The sequence below is a fragment of the Megalobrama amblycephala genome, linkage group LG2 (assembly GCF_018812025.1).
Source record: "Megalobrama amblycephala isolate DHTTF-2021 linkage group LG2, ASM1881202v1, whole genome shotgun sequence".
NCBI classification, from domain to species: Eukaryota; Metazoa; Chordata; class Actinopteri; order Cypriniformes; family Xenocyprididae; genus Megalobrama; species Megalobrama amblycephala.
The window spans coordinates 142025-159631 of record NC_063045.1 but is presented as its reverse complement, the minus strand read 5'-3'; the positions used below and the strand labels follow the sequence as shown (position 1 = coordinate 159631).

Sequence of the window (17607 nt, the reverse complement as noted above, 5' to 3'; positions counted from 1 at the left end):
GGAGCATTACCAAAATGTCTTTAGAGTATATTTTGTTTCCTGGGTACATTCAATAAGGCCCATCAAGACCATTGCCGTTGCCTCAAAAACCACCCAAAAATCCAGTCTTAACTGTAGGAGAAGATCTGATTCAAGTATTAGAGGGATATAACGCTAGAGTTTGGGAGCTGAACCATGTAAACCCTTGAAGTGGAAACCAGTGGAGAGACCTGCAATGGTGCCAAGAAGGCACTCAGAGGGCTGGCAGAAGTTCTAGGCAGTTCCGATGGTTCTGGGAGACTCCTGCTGGTCCAGGTGAGAAGATATAAAAGTGTGTTTCCCAATCTCCAGATGATGGCTGATCGTGTCGAAGGCAGAAATGAGGTCGAGCAGGAATAAAGCGGCATGTCTAGGATCAGCGGTCCACAATATGTATCAAAGCAGACACTATGCTGGAAACACTGTGTGAACCTTCTCCACAACATCACGGAGAACGCTGAGACTGGCCAGAAATTTGACGCTTATGTTTTTTTCCATTTCCACTGGCACCTTCTGGACTTGAGTTTCATTATGAAGCCAGAAATGAGAGCTAGTTTTCAGTTGCATAAGTTTGGATGGAGCAACAACATCTAAAATGCATCTAAAGATTGCTACGAATTCTGCTATCTAGTTTGATATTGTTGTGGTTTTTAATTAGCTTTTTTCGTATGAGGGTGTGATTCTGCCCTTCCTTCCTCACAGGTTTTCCTCAATAAAAACTGGTGTCGTTTCATGATGGGCATCTGGGTTTGGCTCCGCTCTGCCAATGTTTGGTCGACGTTCTTTCTGAGCGCGTTCCACTTTCAAACGCTGCGGCGGGTCGCCCCGGCCGTCACAAACGTGCACGGCCACCCCGGACCCCCCAAATCCCTCATATTCGGGCTGTGCCTCATCTGGAGCCTCAATCTGATCTACTCCATCCCAGCGTTCATCTTCTCCAAGAACGGAGACGAGAACTCCACCGAGGTCAGTCTGTGTCTTTATTGGTCTGAATTTAACTTGTGTGTCTCGTTTCGTTTAACCCTTTGAACTCTCGTCCAGTCGCTGATGTTAGTGAGCAGCACCACTCGGCCGCTGTTGGGCTGCATCTGGAGCTTTCCGTCAGCCTACAGCGGCCTGGCCTTCGCCACCTCCTCCATGGTGATCCATGAAACCATTCCCATATTCCTGATGAGTGTCACTAACCTGGGCTCCCTGTTGACGCTGTACGCTCACGGACAAACAAGAAGAGCCGCCAACAAGAGTCAGGACGCACCGGTCATCACCCGGATCCCTGCGGAGCGGCGGGCGGCTAAGGTGAGATGATCTTAACCCAACTCTAACAGATTAAACCGTGAAATCAACCCTGTTTGTTTTTGGGATTGTTGGGATCAGATCATGTATACATATAGGACGTTCTTATTTTCAAATAAAGATCCATCGCTGTGCTTCTCATGCCAGAGTCCAATATCTCTTAAATTATTATGGTTTAAGTTCTCTTAGGAAATTATATAACTCTGCAAACACTTTAGTACAAAATCAGTGAATCCTGTTTTTATCTAAAGCAAGTTTTATAAACATTATATAAAAATAGCCAAGGAAGTGTTAAAACACCAACCAACCAACATTTGCATCCACAAAGTGGCTTGACGATTGCATTTTCTGTGTTGTTGCACTTACCGGATAAAAAAAATGGATACGCCCCCCAGTGCAAGATGATGTCATTAATAGTTGTGGTTCGTTTTCTCGACAGAGACTTTAAATATCTAATAAAAATAAAGTTAATTCTTTTATTGGGACACTAGCATATAGATGACCTGAATGTTCACAAATCTAGTGTACAAATCCGACTGGTTGTTTCAGGACCAACAAGACCTACTATGTAAGACCCAAACTTTAATTATGCCATGATGATGTCATTTCCTGAACTAATGATCTTCACGGATGGCCATGATTCTGTGGGAAGCGTCCCATGGGAGCTCATGCTCTGGCTGAGAGCAAGTTGGTTCATGTTTTTGGTTCTCCAGTGAGTGTTTCTACAAGAAAATGGAGTTAGGAGTTAGGCAGGAATAGATCAGGTGGTTTTTAAATCAGTATCACAGAATGACACTTTTCTTTTGTTTGCTCAGGTGATTCTGGCGCTCAATATCCTCTTCATTTCGTCTTGGGGCACCAGCATCATCTCGGTCAACTACTTCAACTATAACCGCGGATCTTCCGCAGAGTTCCTGCTCATCGTCGCTCGCATCGCGAACATCACCTTCATCGCGCTGTCGCCCATCGTCCTGGCCGTGGGACACCGGAGACTCCGAGCGTTTATGAAGTCAATCCTGTCGCGTGTGGTCTGACAGACAGCTCTCTGTGGACAGATATCAAAGACAGATCACTTTATAAGAGTGTTTATGTGTGTCACATTATTTATTTTTAATAAAGTTGCATGTACTTACTCAAGAACAAAGCCTCAGCGTTGCTATTCAAAATCCAGTTGCAGATTCTTGAGTTTGAATTGACCAATCAAACAGGATGCATTGAATTTAAGGAAGCAGAATTATTAATGCACTGCATTATATTTACATTCATTCATTCAGCAGACGCTTTTATCCAAATGCATATCAAATCATATAATGCAACTGCTGTAAGAGGAGTAAGTATTAAAGAAAATATTAAAAATAAAAAATTTGTCCTGAGAGAAATCTTTCTGAATTATTTTAAGGTTTGTATTGTCTTTCTCTAGTCTATTATTGTATATTATGACACTGATGTGTCCTTATTTCTCACATTATACCTTTCTTATTTCATATGTCTGCTGTAGGGCGCTGTCATGGGACGAATACACTAGATCGCTTCTGTTATAATCAACGAAGGGTTTGCACTGAGGGCAGCTTCATTGATTATAATGGGAGTGATTTAACTGTGTCACGTCACGTCGCACCACTCGCTTCACAGGAGAGTGCCAATGTCCGGCAGAGGATATGACACCAGGTAAACCTGCGTTTCTTTATTCTTTAACTAAATCTTGTTTTCTTGCCATAAAATGGTTATCTTGCAACAGATTTCAGCACTCGCTTCTTTCCTCCAAGAACAGGTTTAAGTTTGTTTGTTTTTCCTTTCTTTGGGTTAAATGTGTGACCCAAACTGCTGGGTTAACTCTGCAACCCAATCATTATGATAGATTAACCCAGCATATCCTATATTTACCAGGTTGGGTTGGGTTTTTTTAGATGGCAGAGTCTTCAAAATGGAGCCAAACAACATGAAGCGCCACACAAGATGGATGCCGTAAACAGGAACATGTAAGAAGTTCTCTTCTTGTACATTATGTTATGAAATTTCTCTGCCCCAGCGTCAGATCTGTGTTGTGAGTCATATTAACAGTGTTGATGTCTCTGCTCACACATGTGAGCGTCTGATATGTGTTTCTACTGCCACCTAGCGATCGTCAAACAGCATAATCACACTGAACCTTACCACAAGATTGATTTAACTGATAATCCTTAACCAGATTACTGAGATGTTGAAGAATGAACTTTGAAATTATATAAGAATGCCTGAGTGTTTCATATTTAAACTCAAATTTCATTTTACACGTCTGAATGAAATGCATTATATTTTTACATGAGGGGAAGAGGATATTCTGTATTAAACTTTACCGTGATTAACTGTAGTTTCAGTCGAAACACCGTGTTTACTTCATGATGTCCATCGGCGGGAGATTCTCTGAGGTAAATATCAGTCTCTTGACTAATTTAACAGTCGCGACGCGTTAAAACGACTGATACGACGTACATTCTCTCACAAATCAATATTTGTTTATTATTTTATTGCTTTGAAAACTTTTGTAACATTTTAAAATCATACATCGTCCTATTGTGTTTGCGTTTCATAAATGGCGCGCGCCGTTTCACGAGCCACCTTCGCGCGCTTTCTGTGGAGCGTGCTTCATTGATTAAATTAGGAGCGCGCACCAAAATATTCCCTATGTACACAACTTTACATCGCAATGCACCCCTGTATGTTTGTATATAAAATATGTATTATCCATTATCCATTCACCAAACCACTTACCTTCAGTAAAAAAATATGCTTTTGTAAATCATAATTATTAGATAAAGTGCCTATATTATTACAGTTATTAGATGAAAAATTCAAAATGATGGCATTTAATGTCAGAATTTGGATTTATATCATATTTATGATTTATGAAAGCATGTTTTTCCCCCCTTATGTGCCGGAAACGGGCATAGTTGTGGCATATATATCGTGATATATTTAAGTTAATACTAATTGGCATACTCAAAACTCCGTCTATTTAATAATAACTGATTTTTGTGATGTTTAGTATGAAAATAAATGTCTTTTTTCTCAGATTCAGATCTCTCTGTATGTCTTTAAGGGTCAGAGGTCATGGCGTGTCCTCTCCTGGACGCACAAACACTAACAGTGCGGAAGAGTAATGTAAAATGGAAGTGTCATAATTGCCATGATTGTGTGATAGATAGATGAAAATGTGTAAAAGTATAGGCTACATTATGAAAAACACACAATTTACACAATGTACTCTGTATATGACACTACACAGGATCAGTAGTTTATATAAATCGATCATTCTTACTAGACAGTACAAAGACCGAAACTAAAGTTGTTAAATCACAGCTCCAACAACTCCAAGTGTATGGCTGTTTTTGGACCCACACTCTGTGGAATTGTGGTGGGCTTACTAATGAATTAGGCTGCTAACTAGTGAGAGTTTAATTAACCTGGTGGGGATAGTTAATCCCTCATGCATGAAGATGCAAGTTCAGCTCATTTATCCCAAAACATCCATATCTCTGGTGGAATCTCACCTGCCATTCACGGCATCTTCACCTATGACAGCAGGACCGGGATGGAGCGGATGTTGTTTTGGGTTGATATTTGTTTGGCAACCGTGATCCATAAAAGGGGCTTGCGGTCGGTGGGTGGAGAGGGCGACGTTGGGATGGAGATATTACAACATCACTGAGACGTTCTGAGAGAAGCTCCATTTATGATTGAAGTCTGAAGAAGCTTGGCGATCAGAAGAAACATGGCCCCTCAAAGAAAACCCTCAAGCGTCAGTCAGAGTATCGCTTCATCTCCTTTCTACTTCGCCCTCTACGTCATTCTGGTTCTGCTGGGGAATGTGGGAAACACCACGGTCATCGGAGTGGTTGGAGAAAGCCTTCTGCGAGAGACGGGAGTCGTCCGGAGCTCTGACGTGATCCTGGTCAACATGGCTTTCTCCAACCTGATGGTGTCGTTGGTGAGAAACACGGTCGTGATGGTGTCCGACCTGGGAGTGGAGGTACGGCAGAATTTCCACATGGAAGGACGTTTGGTTGGATGGATAACTGTTAATGAATGGATAGATGTTGAGGTATGGAGATGGGATTGCAGTCGGGGTTTATTCTTTACAACCAAACCACTGAAATGAGTGTGAACTCAACCTGGTGTCTTTTTGGTCCAGCTTTGTGAAGGCTTTGAGCTGTAGATTGTGTCAGATTCTTCACTCAACATGAAGAGTTTGAGAGGCTCACGGATCTATTGATTCGTTCAACAGAGTTTAATTCGGTCATTGTTAGAGTTTGATTCATTATGTTTAGAACAATCAAAACCAACAAGTTGGACTCTAAACCAAAGTCATTAATGTGAGAAGAAACATGCTTTACAATCAAAACATTTGACAGCCAGGAATTTGTTGGGTTTGAAATGCACACACTAGGATTCTCTGCACCTGGGTTTCCTTTGATAGGACAACTGCGTGGACTGTGTTCACTCTCAAAACTGCTAATGACGACTGTTTTATGCTCCGTACCAATTTTCAAACATCCATGTGTCTGTTTCCCCACAGATTTTCCTCTCTAGAGACATGTGTCACCTTATGATGGGCATCTGGGTTTGGCTCCGCTCCGCAAACGTTTGGTCGACGTTCTTTCTGAGCGCGTTCCACTTTCAGACGCTGCGTCGGGTCGCCCCGCCCGTCATCAGCCTGCACGGCCCCCGCGGGCCCCCCAGATCCCTCATCCTCGGCTTCGGCCTCATCTGGAGCCTCAATCTGATCTACGCCATCCCAGCGTTCATCTTCTCCAAGAACGGAGACGAAAACTCCACCGAGGTCAGTCTGCCCCTTTACGATCAGCATTTAGCTTGTGTGCAACTGCGTTTAACCTTTGACCCTTCCTGCAGACGCTGATGTTGGTGAGCAGCACCACTCGGCCTCTCATGGGCTGCATCTGGGACTTCCCGTCAGCCTACAGCGGCCTGGCCTTCGCCACCTCCTCCATGGTGATCCATGAGTCCATTCCCATCTGCCTGATGAACATCACCAACCTGGGCTCCCTGTTGACGCTGTACGCTCACGGACACACGCGGAACGCCGCCAACAAGAGTCAGGACGCACCGGTCGTCACTCGGATCCCTGCGGAGCGTCGGGCGGCTAAAGTGAGTGTTAACTGTCAGTTCATGAATGCTTTGTAATACAGATCTAAAGTTGGTTCTTTTTAAAGAGACACTCAGCAGATTACTGCAGAAGTGAAAAAATGATGAATTTTGAGCTTTTAAGCTTTCGAATGGTGCCTAATTGACGATGATTACTTGGGAGAAATGGCAGTAGCAGGACACTGACAGTTAACAGATGAAACACTACTAACACCTTCTCTCTGTGTTTGCTCAGGTGATTCTGGCTCTGAATGTCCTCTTCATTTCTTCTTGGGGAACTAACGTCATCTCGGTCAACTACTTCAACTATAACCGCGGATCTTCCACAGAGTTCCTGCTCATCATCGCTCGCTTCGCGAACATGAGCTTCATCGCGCTGTCGCCCATCGTCCTCGCCGTGGGACACCGGAAGCTCCGAGCGTTTATAAAGTCAGTCCTGTCGCATCTCTATCCGTTTGGATAGACTTCAGACATCAAAGACATGTCGCACCGTTTTCTGCATCATGAAACTGTCGCATTTGAATTCACACCTTCTTATTTGTCAGTAAACCTGAAGACATTTTGTTTGGAATCCAGGACTTTCAGTGATTTGTTTGTCTTGTGTCTGTTGTTTGCGGCCGTTTGACTGATTAAACTTGTGAGTGAAATAATTTCTTTCTCAAAGTCTATATGTGTGTGTATGCAGTATTTAAATGAAGTCATGGTCATTATGCTACAGAAAGTAGGCAGAAAATGAACGTTTATTTAAAGGGAAGTGTGTAAATTCTGAACAGTCACTGTTGTGTTTGAAAGCATCACAGAGACACATATTACATTTTCCAGGCTACAAATCCTGCTTTACTTGCACAGATTAACAACAAACCACTGACACTGTGGATCATATAAAACCATCATTTATTTGAAATCGACAGATATTCAGATGATTAAACACTAAATGAAAAATGCACACATGAAACAGCAGAAATCAGAACGTTCTTAAGTAGGTTTTTTGGTAAAAAAATCTTAAAACCAGATTTGTGTTTGAAACAAGATTTATTACAATAAAACACTGTAGATCATCACTGGAACTGAACAACATTATTAAGCTCAGATTTATTCATTATTAACTGAAATAATGAATAACATGAATGCATGAATTATCTTATCTATGGAAGCCCATTTCTGCCACATAAGAAAAGAATAATGCTTTGGAAAATTATAATTAAGAATAAGTCAAAATTATAATGTTCTAATTCATAATTATGAGATGAAAAGTTGAAATTATAGCAATATAAGTGATAATTTTGACATTTTGTATCATAACTAGGACATACATAAAAAAATGTGAATCAAAAATATGAGATCAAAAAGTCAAAATTATGGCATCATAGGAATATAAGTGATAATTAGGATGTACAAAGTCATAATTTTGATATAGTTAGTACATAAAAATTCAAAATTAAAAGATAAAAGTTGAAATTATGGCATAAAAAGCAAAACTGACAAAATGTCAAAATTATGAATTATAACATACTAAGTGATAATTATGACAAAAAGTCAAAATTAGGACATACTAATTCAATTTTGCGATAAAAGTCAAAATTGTGACAAAAAAAAATTATAAAGCTTATAATGTCAAAATTATGGCATTATGCAATATAAGTGATAATTCGGACATACAAAGTAACTTTTTTAACACTTTGTTTCATAACTAGGACACAAAAAGTCAAAATTATGACAAAAAGTTAAAATTATTACAAAATGTTAAAATTATGACACTGTCATAATTATGAGATTAAAATAATGGCATCATAGCAATATAAGTGATAATTAGGACATATTATAACTAGGATAGAAAATATCAAAATTATGAGATAAAAGTCAAAATTGTGACAAAAAAGTCATATGCCATAATTAAAAAGTCAAAATAATGGCATCATAGGAATATAAGTGATAGTTAGAATGTACAAAGTCATAATTTTGAGATTATAGCTAAGACATAAAAAGTCAAAATTAAAAGAGAAAAGTTGAAATTATGGCATAAAAGGCGAAATTGATAAAATGTCAAAATTATGAATTATAACATACATAGAAAGTCAAAATTAAGACATACTAAGTTATATTTATGAGATAAAAGTCAAAATTATTAGCATAAATCAAAATTAGGACATACTAAATCTAAATTATGAGATGAAAAGTTAAAATTGTGACAAAAAAATCAAAATTATGAGATTAAAAAGTCAAAATTATGGCATAATATAAGTGACAATTAGGACATACAAAGTCATAATTTTGATATTATAAATAGGACATAAAAAGTCATAATTATGCCATAAAAAGTGAAACTTTTATGAGATTAAAAAGTCATGGCATAAGTGATAATTAGTACTTACAAAGTAACAATTTTGACTTTTTATATCACAACTAGGACATCCATAGTTAAACAGATAAAAAAGTCATTATGAATTTTTAATTATGATTTAGCGAAGCATGATTTTTTTCTAATGTGGGCTTCCATACTCATCACCTCATATTTGCTCCCATATATAAGCGCATCTATGAATCTGTGTCCATACGTTTGAAGCGTTCGGCTCGATTCGCTCTTACCGGTTGGCGTGGGTCACTTTTTTTGTGCTCTGTGCTGTTTGCACGACCGTCTCCGCCGTCTGTCTGCTGTTGTCCGAGTGTTTCTCCTTGGGATGTTTGATCCAGCGCGCCCACCGCTGCAGAATCCCGCCAATCCTCCGCCGCAGTTTCCCGTGTCCGAGCGCCACCACCAGCGGACTGAAGCCCACGAAGAGTGAGGCCGAGAAGTGCGCCACGGTCAGCAGTCCCTCCGCGTGCTTCCCACGGTTGTGGTTGTAGTAGGTGACGGCGGCGACCTGCAGCACCCAGCAGCCCACGAACAGCGCCACCAGAGCCATGATCACGTGACCTGCCTTCCTCTCGCTGGACACGTGCAGCTCGGCCGAGCCACCAGCGGCCACCGCCCGGATGTGTTTGGCCAGCGCGTGCAGCGTCGCCAGGTTGGTGCCCACCATCAGGATCAGCGGCATGACCTCGTTGAGCGCCAGCGACGTGGAGGCGAAGGCGTAACCCTGCTGGTCAGGTGGGAAACTCCCACACACAGCCCAGCAGGGGGCGCGTCGTGCAGCTGATCACCATCAGCTCCACCGTGGCGTTTCCGCGCACGTGAGTGGTGTAGACCAGCGCCGGGAGGGAGAAGAGCAGGTTGACGGTCCACACGGCGGCCAGGAGCGCCCAGACGCGCAGGCGCTCCCGCCGCTGGCCCAGCGGACCCATGGAGACGTGCTGCCGCCGCAGGGTGGCGCAGTGGAAGCCGCTGAGGGCCAGCGTGACCCAGCAGCCCACCGCCCGCCACCACACCCACAGTAGCATGAAGACGCGGCACCAGCCGGACGACAGCCACACCTCCAGACCCAGATCCGACACGAAGATCGGCACCGTCCGGAAGACTGACGTCAGCAGGTTTGCCATGCACAAGGTTGACCAGGATGGTGTCGGACGGCGGCAAGTGACGAGAGGAGCTTTCCTTAGAGCACTGAAACACCTGAACACACACAAACACAGAGAAAAGAGCAGGAAAAACTCTAAGAATCTCACGTCAACACGTCCAGGGCTGCGTTTCCCAGAGGCATCATAAGCCTAGAAGCGTTGCCACCAATGGTTTCTACGATCAATTTAGGCTTACGATGTTTTTGGGAAACACAGCCCAGGTCATGCGTTTCTTATTCATATGCGTTTCATACAAAGTCATAAATAATTTCACATTTTTGTAATGTCAGAATTTCGAATATCGGACAAACAGTCTAGGAGGAGTTTGAAAAAGTAGGTTTTGAAAGAAAATCAAAATGGCGGACAGGAAGTTTGGCAAGACTGGTATCTATGTTCTCGGCATGACCCAATGAATCTCTTAAAGGAACACTCCACTTTTTTTGAAAATAGGCTCATTTTTCAACTCCCCTAGAGTCAAACAGTTGAGTTTTACCATTTTCGAATCCATTCAGCCGATCTCCAGGCGATAGACCGTTAGCATCTCGTTCAAAAATGACCAAAGAGTTTCGATATTTTTCCTATTTGAAACTTGACTCTTCTGTAGTTAAATTGTGCACTAAGACCGACGGAAAATGAAAAGTTGCTATTTTCTAGGCCTGAGTCAAGTTTTAAATAGGAAAAATACTGAAACCCTTTGGTCATTTTTTTTTTTGAGCGAGATGCTAACGGTCTAATCAGATTCAATGAACTATGCTAAGCTATGCTAAAAGTGGTACCGCCAGACCCGGAGATCGGCTGAATGGATTCGAAAACGGTAAAACTCAACAGGGGAGTTGGAAAATGAGCCTATTTTCAAAAAAAGTGGAGTGTTCCTTTAAGACCAGTTAAAATAGGCTAATTTACTCAAAAGCTATTAGTATTTTTGTAAATTTCATTATAACTTTTGACCACAAGGTGGCGCTGCCCCGGAACGTTTGAGTACTGTCAGGGCATAGTGCTGAAGACACATACTGAGTTCGTAACAATTACGCTAATCCGTTCATAAAATACCGCATTTTATGACAAAATTCAAAATGGCTGACGCCTAAATGGCCAAAATGGAAAAGTTGGATATCTGTAATTCTGACTTTTTCTCATTTTGATTTTTCATCTCATCTCAATTTTTTCTTGGTGATTCTCATTAGATTCTCTATACTTTAACACACTATTTTACTTAGTAATTTAATATTTAATGTTTTTATTTAATTTAAAACAATTATTTAAAATGGAATCATTATGTTATTAAATTAATATTGATTTAATATTAAATATTTATTTTAAATTTAATTTAAATCTGCATAATTACTTCCATGAAATTTAAATCCATGACTTTCACATCACATTAATTAGAATTTAACTGTTTAATTATCATGGAAAATTATGAAATCATGTAGAAAAAACTTTTGTCCTAAAATGAGCCTCATGTTCTTTATGCGAGATATAAAAATCTATTATAAAAAGAGATATTTTTTTCCTTCTGATTCTTAAATTGAAGACAGGCAAACGCTCTTCTGTATGATTCACACTAATCATTAGTGTTCCTGGACAAGTTTATCTTGAGTTTCTGATTGAGTTTGATTCCTCTCTCTCTCTCTCTCTCACCACATAGATGACCAGAATGTTCCCTATGATGCCAGAGAAGACCAGCAGGCCGAAGAGGATGGCGTCCACCGTCAGCACCTCAGACATGTCTGTCTCTCTCACGTCCGTCTGTCCATCGTGCGCGAGGCCGCGGGTCGTTGTGTCGCGCGCGTTCACATCAGCTCTGTATATAAACGCGAACGCACGCTCAGATGCGCAACCTCGCTCCATTAAACTTTGCAGTTATTCAGGCTTCTGAGGCCTTTGGGATTTTAATCTTTAATCAATTATTAAATGCCTGAGTGACGATAAACCCAGGTTAATGATAATGTGATTGTTGAACATCCAGTGAGAACTGGAGGAGACTATAGAATAACCATTCTTTTATTTACTTAAATAATGATTTGATATATTAATGTGTTGTCTTTTTATGTTTTCGTTGTTTTATGAATTGATTTCTGTTTCATAGTTGTTTTTAGCATTTAATATTTCACCGCTAACAGGGAACGTTCTGGCAATGTTCTTTCAAAGTTGAACAAACGTTCCTCCAGTAACGGTAATAGAACGTTAGTTAGTTTAAATTAGGCTATCTGGTCTAATCCGGGTATTTACTTCCATAAATAAACCCATCCTAATTTACTGGAGGAAAAGTCTTATTAAATTCTGTGAGTGTAAAGTGCTGATGAAGATGCATTGGGCTCTTATACTCATGGGTCTGATTAAACTCTGTCTGATTCTGCATGTTCCCATCATTAGACGAAGCGCTGACTCAATCCTCAGATGAACACTTTGACAGTGATGACGGGGAATATTTCATTCGCTCATTGGCCGCGCGCACGTCATTCTTACGCAGGTTTGTTCCCGCCTTTATTATTTACCTCAAGATCTCTCATTTTACGGTGCTGATAAATTACTTAAAGGGTTAGTTCACCCAAAAACGAAAATTCTGTCATTAATTACTCACCCTCATGTCGTTCCACACCCGTAAGACCTTCATTCATCTTCAGAACACAAATTAAGATATATATATATTTTTTTAAATCTGATGGCTCCGTGAGGCCTGCATAGCCAGCAATGACATTTCCTCTCTCAAGATCCATTAATGTACTAAAAACATATTTAAATCAGTTCATGTGAGTACAGTGGATATTAATATTGCACCAAAAAAACAAAATAACGGTGATTCTTCAGGAAGCTTTGGAGCGTTATGATTCATGAATATTTTGTGTCGAATCATGATTCGGATCGCGTGTTAAACTGCCAAACTGCTGAAATCACGTGACTTTGGCGCTCTGAACCGCTGATTCGACCGCTGATAACGCTCCGAAGCTTCCTGAAGCAGTGTTTTGAAATCGACCATCACTATATAAGTTGTTATTTTGTTTTTTGAAACCACTGTACTCACATGAACTGATTTAAATATGTTTTTAGTACATTAATGGATCTTGAGAGAGGAAATGTCATTGCTGGCTATGCAGGCCTCACGGAGCCATCAGATTTAAAAAAATATATATATATCTTAATTTGTGTTCTGAAGATGAATGAAGGTCTTACGGGTGTGGAACGGCATGAGGGTGAGTAATTAATGACATTATTTTCATTTCTGGGTGAACTAACCCTTTAATACATTCTCTCTGTTGTCTCTGAGATGAACACTAGATGGCGTCATATTCAAACAGGCGAACAACTGAAAACACACCGTGAAGAAGGAAAGAATAAACACTAAACTAATGCTAAATTAAATACACAAAACGCGTGTTCGCGAAGCTTTCCTCGCACAGAAGAACAGAATCTTTCTGGTATTTATCTGCCACGTGGACGACATGTCATGTTTTTCAGGGTAGGTTTATTTTTATTATTTTATTTTTTAGTCAAGAATTTATAAATACACGTGATGGCCCGCCTATCATATGTTTTCAGGTATTTTCAGTAAAACAATGGATACAAAGTTCACGAAAAACACACAAAATCAAACCAACGTTTGTGTATTTGCTTCTTCTGCTCCAGTAATATCACAGAATGACCATTGTACGTGTACGTTGTAAATAAGCCAAAAGCTTACATGTAAAACAGTTGATTCTTTTCGCAAATACTCAAATTTGTTACCAATAGATATTCCCAAGCTCGATCGTTGGTTAATTTAAAATTAATTAGAACGATTAATGACATATTAAAAAATTATAAGTCTTTTGTAGAATTGTTGAACAAATTGTCTGGTGTGTGTGACAGAATAAATGAAAAGCGAGAGGAAGTATGATAGTGATTAAACGCGCGCGGTCGCGCGCACAGACACATGCGCGCTCTCGTTCGGCGGCTGCAGCGGAAGGTTTTCTCTGAGGTAATCTTTATATTTCCATCTTTATTTCCATCAAATCCTTATCAGTCTGCTTCATAATGATATTCGAGGTTGTTAAGCTCGTCTTGTGTTCAGAGATGCCCCGTTATTGTGTATTTGAGGTCGGTGTGTGCAGCATGAGTCGGTGTTTTGAGTTCGGTTCATTCTGGGTTTTTTTTTTTTTTTTTTTTTTTGCAGGTCGTCGCGCGCATCGGTGTGATGGCGAACGCACGCGCTCCGGTATTCTCCGCATCTGTCCGCCGTTTGTGAACATATAAGCGATAAATCAGACATGGCAGGCCATCAGGGATCGGTTGTCCTCCGCTGCTGCTTCGCTGTTCTGCTGCTTCTCAGCAGTGCTTTACCGAACCGGACCAGCAGCGATGCGCAATACAGTAATAACACCAATACATTAGACTCTGAGCGGATACCAAAGCTACAGGACAACAGCACTACTGTGAGACGGTGGCGTGTTCTGGGTGAAGTCGGGCCGCTGTGCGCCTACCGCACTCTTGACGCCGGTGACCCCGGGCGTCTGTGCTTCCGGTACACCCTACCGGACTTCAGGTGCGCCGGTGCGTCCTGTCGACAGGTGAGCTCACCTGACGGACAACTCACTGCCAACATCCTGTCCAACGGAAGTGTGTTTATTCAGTGGACGGCTCACGCCCCACCAAAGAGCCCCGCACCGGGGCAGGCGGGCGGCTTCAGGCTCAGCTGCTGGTGGAACGGCAGCTACACGCAGTTCGAATGCGCCGTCGTGCATTTAGGCAGCAGCTGCAGGGATTATTTACTCAACGAGCTGCACGCCAACGTGCCGTACCGCCTCTGCGTGCGACCCTACGCCCTCGACCAGGCCGAAGCCTGCGTGGAGTTCAGCCTCCAGCCCAGCGGGATGCAGGACATCGTCATCGCCATGACAACAGTGGGCGGAGCCATCTGCGTGATGCTGGTCATCATTTGTCTGCTGGTGGCGTACATCACCGAAAACATCATGAACCCGACGCTGACGACGCAGCACTCGCACAGATCACACCTGCACACACACCTGTGAAAAGAAACATCGCTATCGTCACGCAGACACACACACACCTTACAACTCAGGATCAGAAACTAATGCAGAATTCGTGTAGAAATGCTGCGCTGCTCCTGAGAGTAACACTACTACACACAGGCTGTGTTCGGAATGGGATACTTTACTGAATATAGTGTACGATAATTCCTCAATAGTACACAATATCATCATGTCGCATGTGAGTGGCGTCCACTGTGTTCTAAAAACGTTGTGGGAACACTGATTTGCAACGTTTGTAATGTGGCGTAATTTGAATGTTATTTAAAAGGTTACGCAAGTATAACATTTTCTACGGACATTTTCTTTCAACATTAGGATAACATTCATCACGTACAAATGTGATGTTCCAAGAGCATTGTTCTGAGGTCAATTATGAGATAAAAGTCAAAATTGAGACCAAAAAAATCTAAATTATGAATTAAAAAAACTAAATTATGGCAATATAAGTGATAATTAGGACATACAAAGTAACATTTTTTAACACTTTATCATAACTATGACACAAATAGTCAAAATTATGGCATAAAAAATTGAAATTATGATAAAATGTAAAAACTAAATCAGAATTATGAGATTAAAAAGTCAAAAATATGGCATCATAGCAATATAAGTGATAATTAGGACATGCAGTCATAATTTTGATATTGTAACTAGGACATATATGATCAAAATTATAACATACTAAGTGAAAAAAATTCTAAATTAGGACATACTAAGTCTAAATTATGAGATGAAAAGTTGAAATTGTGATAAAAAAATCAAAATGAGATTAAAAAGTCAAAATGATGGCATTATAGCAATATAACTGATAATTAGGACATAACAATGTTAACATTTTATATCATAACTAGGACAGAAAAGGTCAAAATTATGGCATAAAAGTTTGAAATTATGACAAAATGCCAAAATTATGACAGTCATAATTATAAGATTAAAAAGTTAAGGCATTATAGCGATATATGTGATAATTATGACATGCAAAGTAACATTATTAACACTTTATATCATAACTAGGACACAAAAAGTCAATTATGGCATAAAAAGTTGAAATTATGACCATATGTAAAAATTATGACACTAAATCAGAATTATGAGATTAAAAATTCTAAATTATGGCATCATAGCAATATAAGTGATAATTAGGACATGCAAAGATAATTAGGACATGCAAAGATAATTTTGGTATTATAACTAGGTCATAAAAAGTCAAAATTATTAATTATACTAAGTGATAACTATGACAAAATTAGGACATACTAAGTCATAATTATGAGATAACAGTCAAAATTATGAGCATAAATTGAATTTAGGACATACTAAATCTAAATTATGAGATGAAAAGTTGAAATTGTGATAAAAAAATAAAAACTGAGATTAAGAAGTTATTGTGGCATTATAGCAATATAAGTGGTAATTAGGACATAACAATTTTAACATTTGATCAGAAAAAATCAAAATTATGGCATAAAAGTTTGAAATTATGACTAGATATGTCATAATTATGAGATTTTTATGGCATTATAGCAATATAAGTGATAATTAAGACATGCAAAGTCATAATTTTGATATAACTAGGACATAAAATATCAAAATTATGAGATAACAGTCAAAAGTATTTTGACAGAGATATTGACAGAATGTAAAATTATGAATTATAACACAGAAAGTCAAAATTAGGACATACTAAGTCATAATTATGAGATGAAGAGTTGAAATTGTGACATTAAAAAGTAAAATTGTGGCATAAAAAGCGAATTATGAGATTTAAAAGTTATGGCATTATAACATACAAAGTAACAATTTTGACATTTTATATCACAACTAGGACCTAAAAAGTCAACATTGTTGTCTCATGAGAACATTCATCAAGTAAAATCAACATCACAAGATGTTCCAAGAACATTGTTTTCTCTCAGCATACTCATGATGTTGAAGAACATTTTACCTAACATGTACACAACCTTCAGAAAACGTTGTGGGAACGTTGCCTGTTAGCTGGGCGGTTCTTAGAAAATACTTGTTTTAGTGGAGTTTAAAGTGTTACCGGTTCAAATAATGAGATTACTTTCATCACGCTCAACGCAGTGCATTGTGGGACACAGTATACCGCAGCAATAGTAGAAATAATATTGCAGTATGCTATTCCGAACATAGCCATACACTATATCCCAACAAGCTTTTTTCCTGTGTTTAAGTGCATTTTCATCTATAGTCTCGTTTAATAATCCCATTTACCAAATACTGTGCACTCACTGATATTTAGACTGATAGCTATAAATATTTGTTTTAGAAATGCAAGTCATTGAATCGGTCACTGCATATGATGAAACGATGAAGATTTTAAGTGATCTGACTGTAGTATTAAGGAAGAAAAGCTGCTTTCCTTTTATTAGAAGGATGCTGTAGTTTTGTACTCTGATGTTCTGTGTGTCAAACCCAATAATTTACAGTATGCCTTATCTTTACACAAAGTTATTAATATGAGTTTGTAATATTCACCAAAATAAGGACCCACTGACTGGCTGAACAGTCGTTTGAATACTGTGCTTTTTCTCTGTAATACAAACCTTTTGTGTCAATAAACGAGGGGTGAATTTAATAAAGTTTTATTGCTTTTTATATACACAAA

General features: G+C 39.7%; 3 protein-coding genes and 1 long non-coding RNA gene across 7 annotated transcripts; 2 read left to right on the top strand and 2 right to left on the bottom strand.

Annotated features, from left to right (window-relative positions):
- Positions 1-1387: 1387 nt before the first annotated feature.
- On the bottom strand, positions 1388-3948 carry LOC125263028. The gene is made up of 4 exons (XR_007183676.1): positions 3648-3948; positions 2445-2491; positions 2258-2356; positions 1388-2033 (listed from the first exon to the last, which is right to left on the bottom strand). It is a non-coding gene; the product is annotated as an uncharacterized LOC125263028 (long non-coding RNA).
- Positions 3949-3966: 18 nt separating this feature from the next.
- LOC125263027 (olfactory receptor class A-like protein 4) lies at positions 3967-7094 on the top strand. Of its 2 annotated transcripts, none has more exons than XM_048181879.1 (4): positions 3967-5320; positions 5867-6130; positions 6202-6456; positions 6689-7094. In XM_048181879.1, the coding sequence occupies exons 1-4, from the start codon at positions 5063-5065 to the stop codon at positions 6914-6916; spliced, it is 1005 nt and encodes a 334-aa protein (XP_048037836.1). In that variant the 5' UTR covers positions 3967-5062; the 3' UTR covers positions 6917-7094. The 2 variants fall into 2 exon arrangements, with proteins under 2 accessions (XP_048037836.1, XP_048037835.1); XM_048181878.1 differs by having other exon boundaries at positions 3967-5392.
- A 1541-nt stretch (positions 7095-8635) lies between these two features.
- On the bottom strand, positions 8636-12149 carry LOC125263022 (olfactory receptor class A-like protein 4). The gene is given in 4 exon segments (XM_048181865.1): positions 8636-9539; positions 9541-9936; positions 9938-10003; positions 11590-12149. Coding segments are annotated over 4 exon segments (1176 nt in total). The 5' UTR covers positions 11800-12149; the 3' UTR covers positions 8636-9035.
- A 137-nt stretch (positions 12150-12286) lies between these two features.
- fndc10 (fibronectin type III domain containing 10) lies at positions 12287-17581 on the top strand. 3 transcript variants are annotated; one of them, XM_048181869.1, is made up of 2 exons: positions 12287-12421; positions 14102-17581. In XM_048181869.1, the coding sequence occupies exon 2, from the start codon at positions 14196-14198 to the stop codon at positions 14955-14957; it is 762 nt and encodes a 253-aa protein (XP_048037826.1). In that variant the 5' UTR covers positions 12287-12421; positions 14102-14195; the 3' UTR covers positions 14958-17581. The 3 variants fall into 3 exon arrangements, with proteins under 3 accessions (XP_048037826.1, XP_048037825.1, XP_048037823.1); XM_048181868.1 differs by lacking the exon at positions 12287-12421 and adding an exon at positions 13158-13408; XM_048181866.1 differs by lacking the exon at positions 12287-12421 and adding an exon at positions 13452-13906.
- The last annotated feature ends 26 nt before the right edge of the window (positions 17582-17607 follow it).

Bases quoted from the DNA above. Each gene is read 5' to 3' on its own strand.
- LOC125263027 (XM_048181878.1), top strand. From the start codon at position 5,063: ATGGCCCCTCAAAGAAAACCCTCAAGCGTCAGTCAGAGTATCGCTTCA. The intron at 5,393-5,866 runs GTATGGAGATGG...GTTTCCCCACAG, and splicing joins ATGAATGGATAGATGTTGAG to ATTTTCCTCTCTAGAGACAT. The intron at 6,131-6,201 runs GTCAGTCTGCCC...CCCTTCCTGCAG, and splicing joins GAGACGAAAACTCCACCGAG to ACGCTGATGTTGGTGAGCAG.
- fndc10 (XM_048181869.1), top strand. From the start codon at position 14,196: ATGGCAGGCCATCAGGGATCGGTTGTCCTCCGCTGCTGCTTCGCTGTT.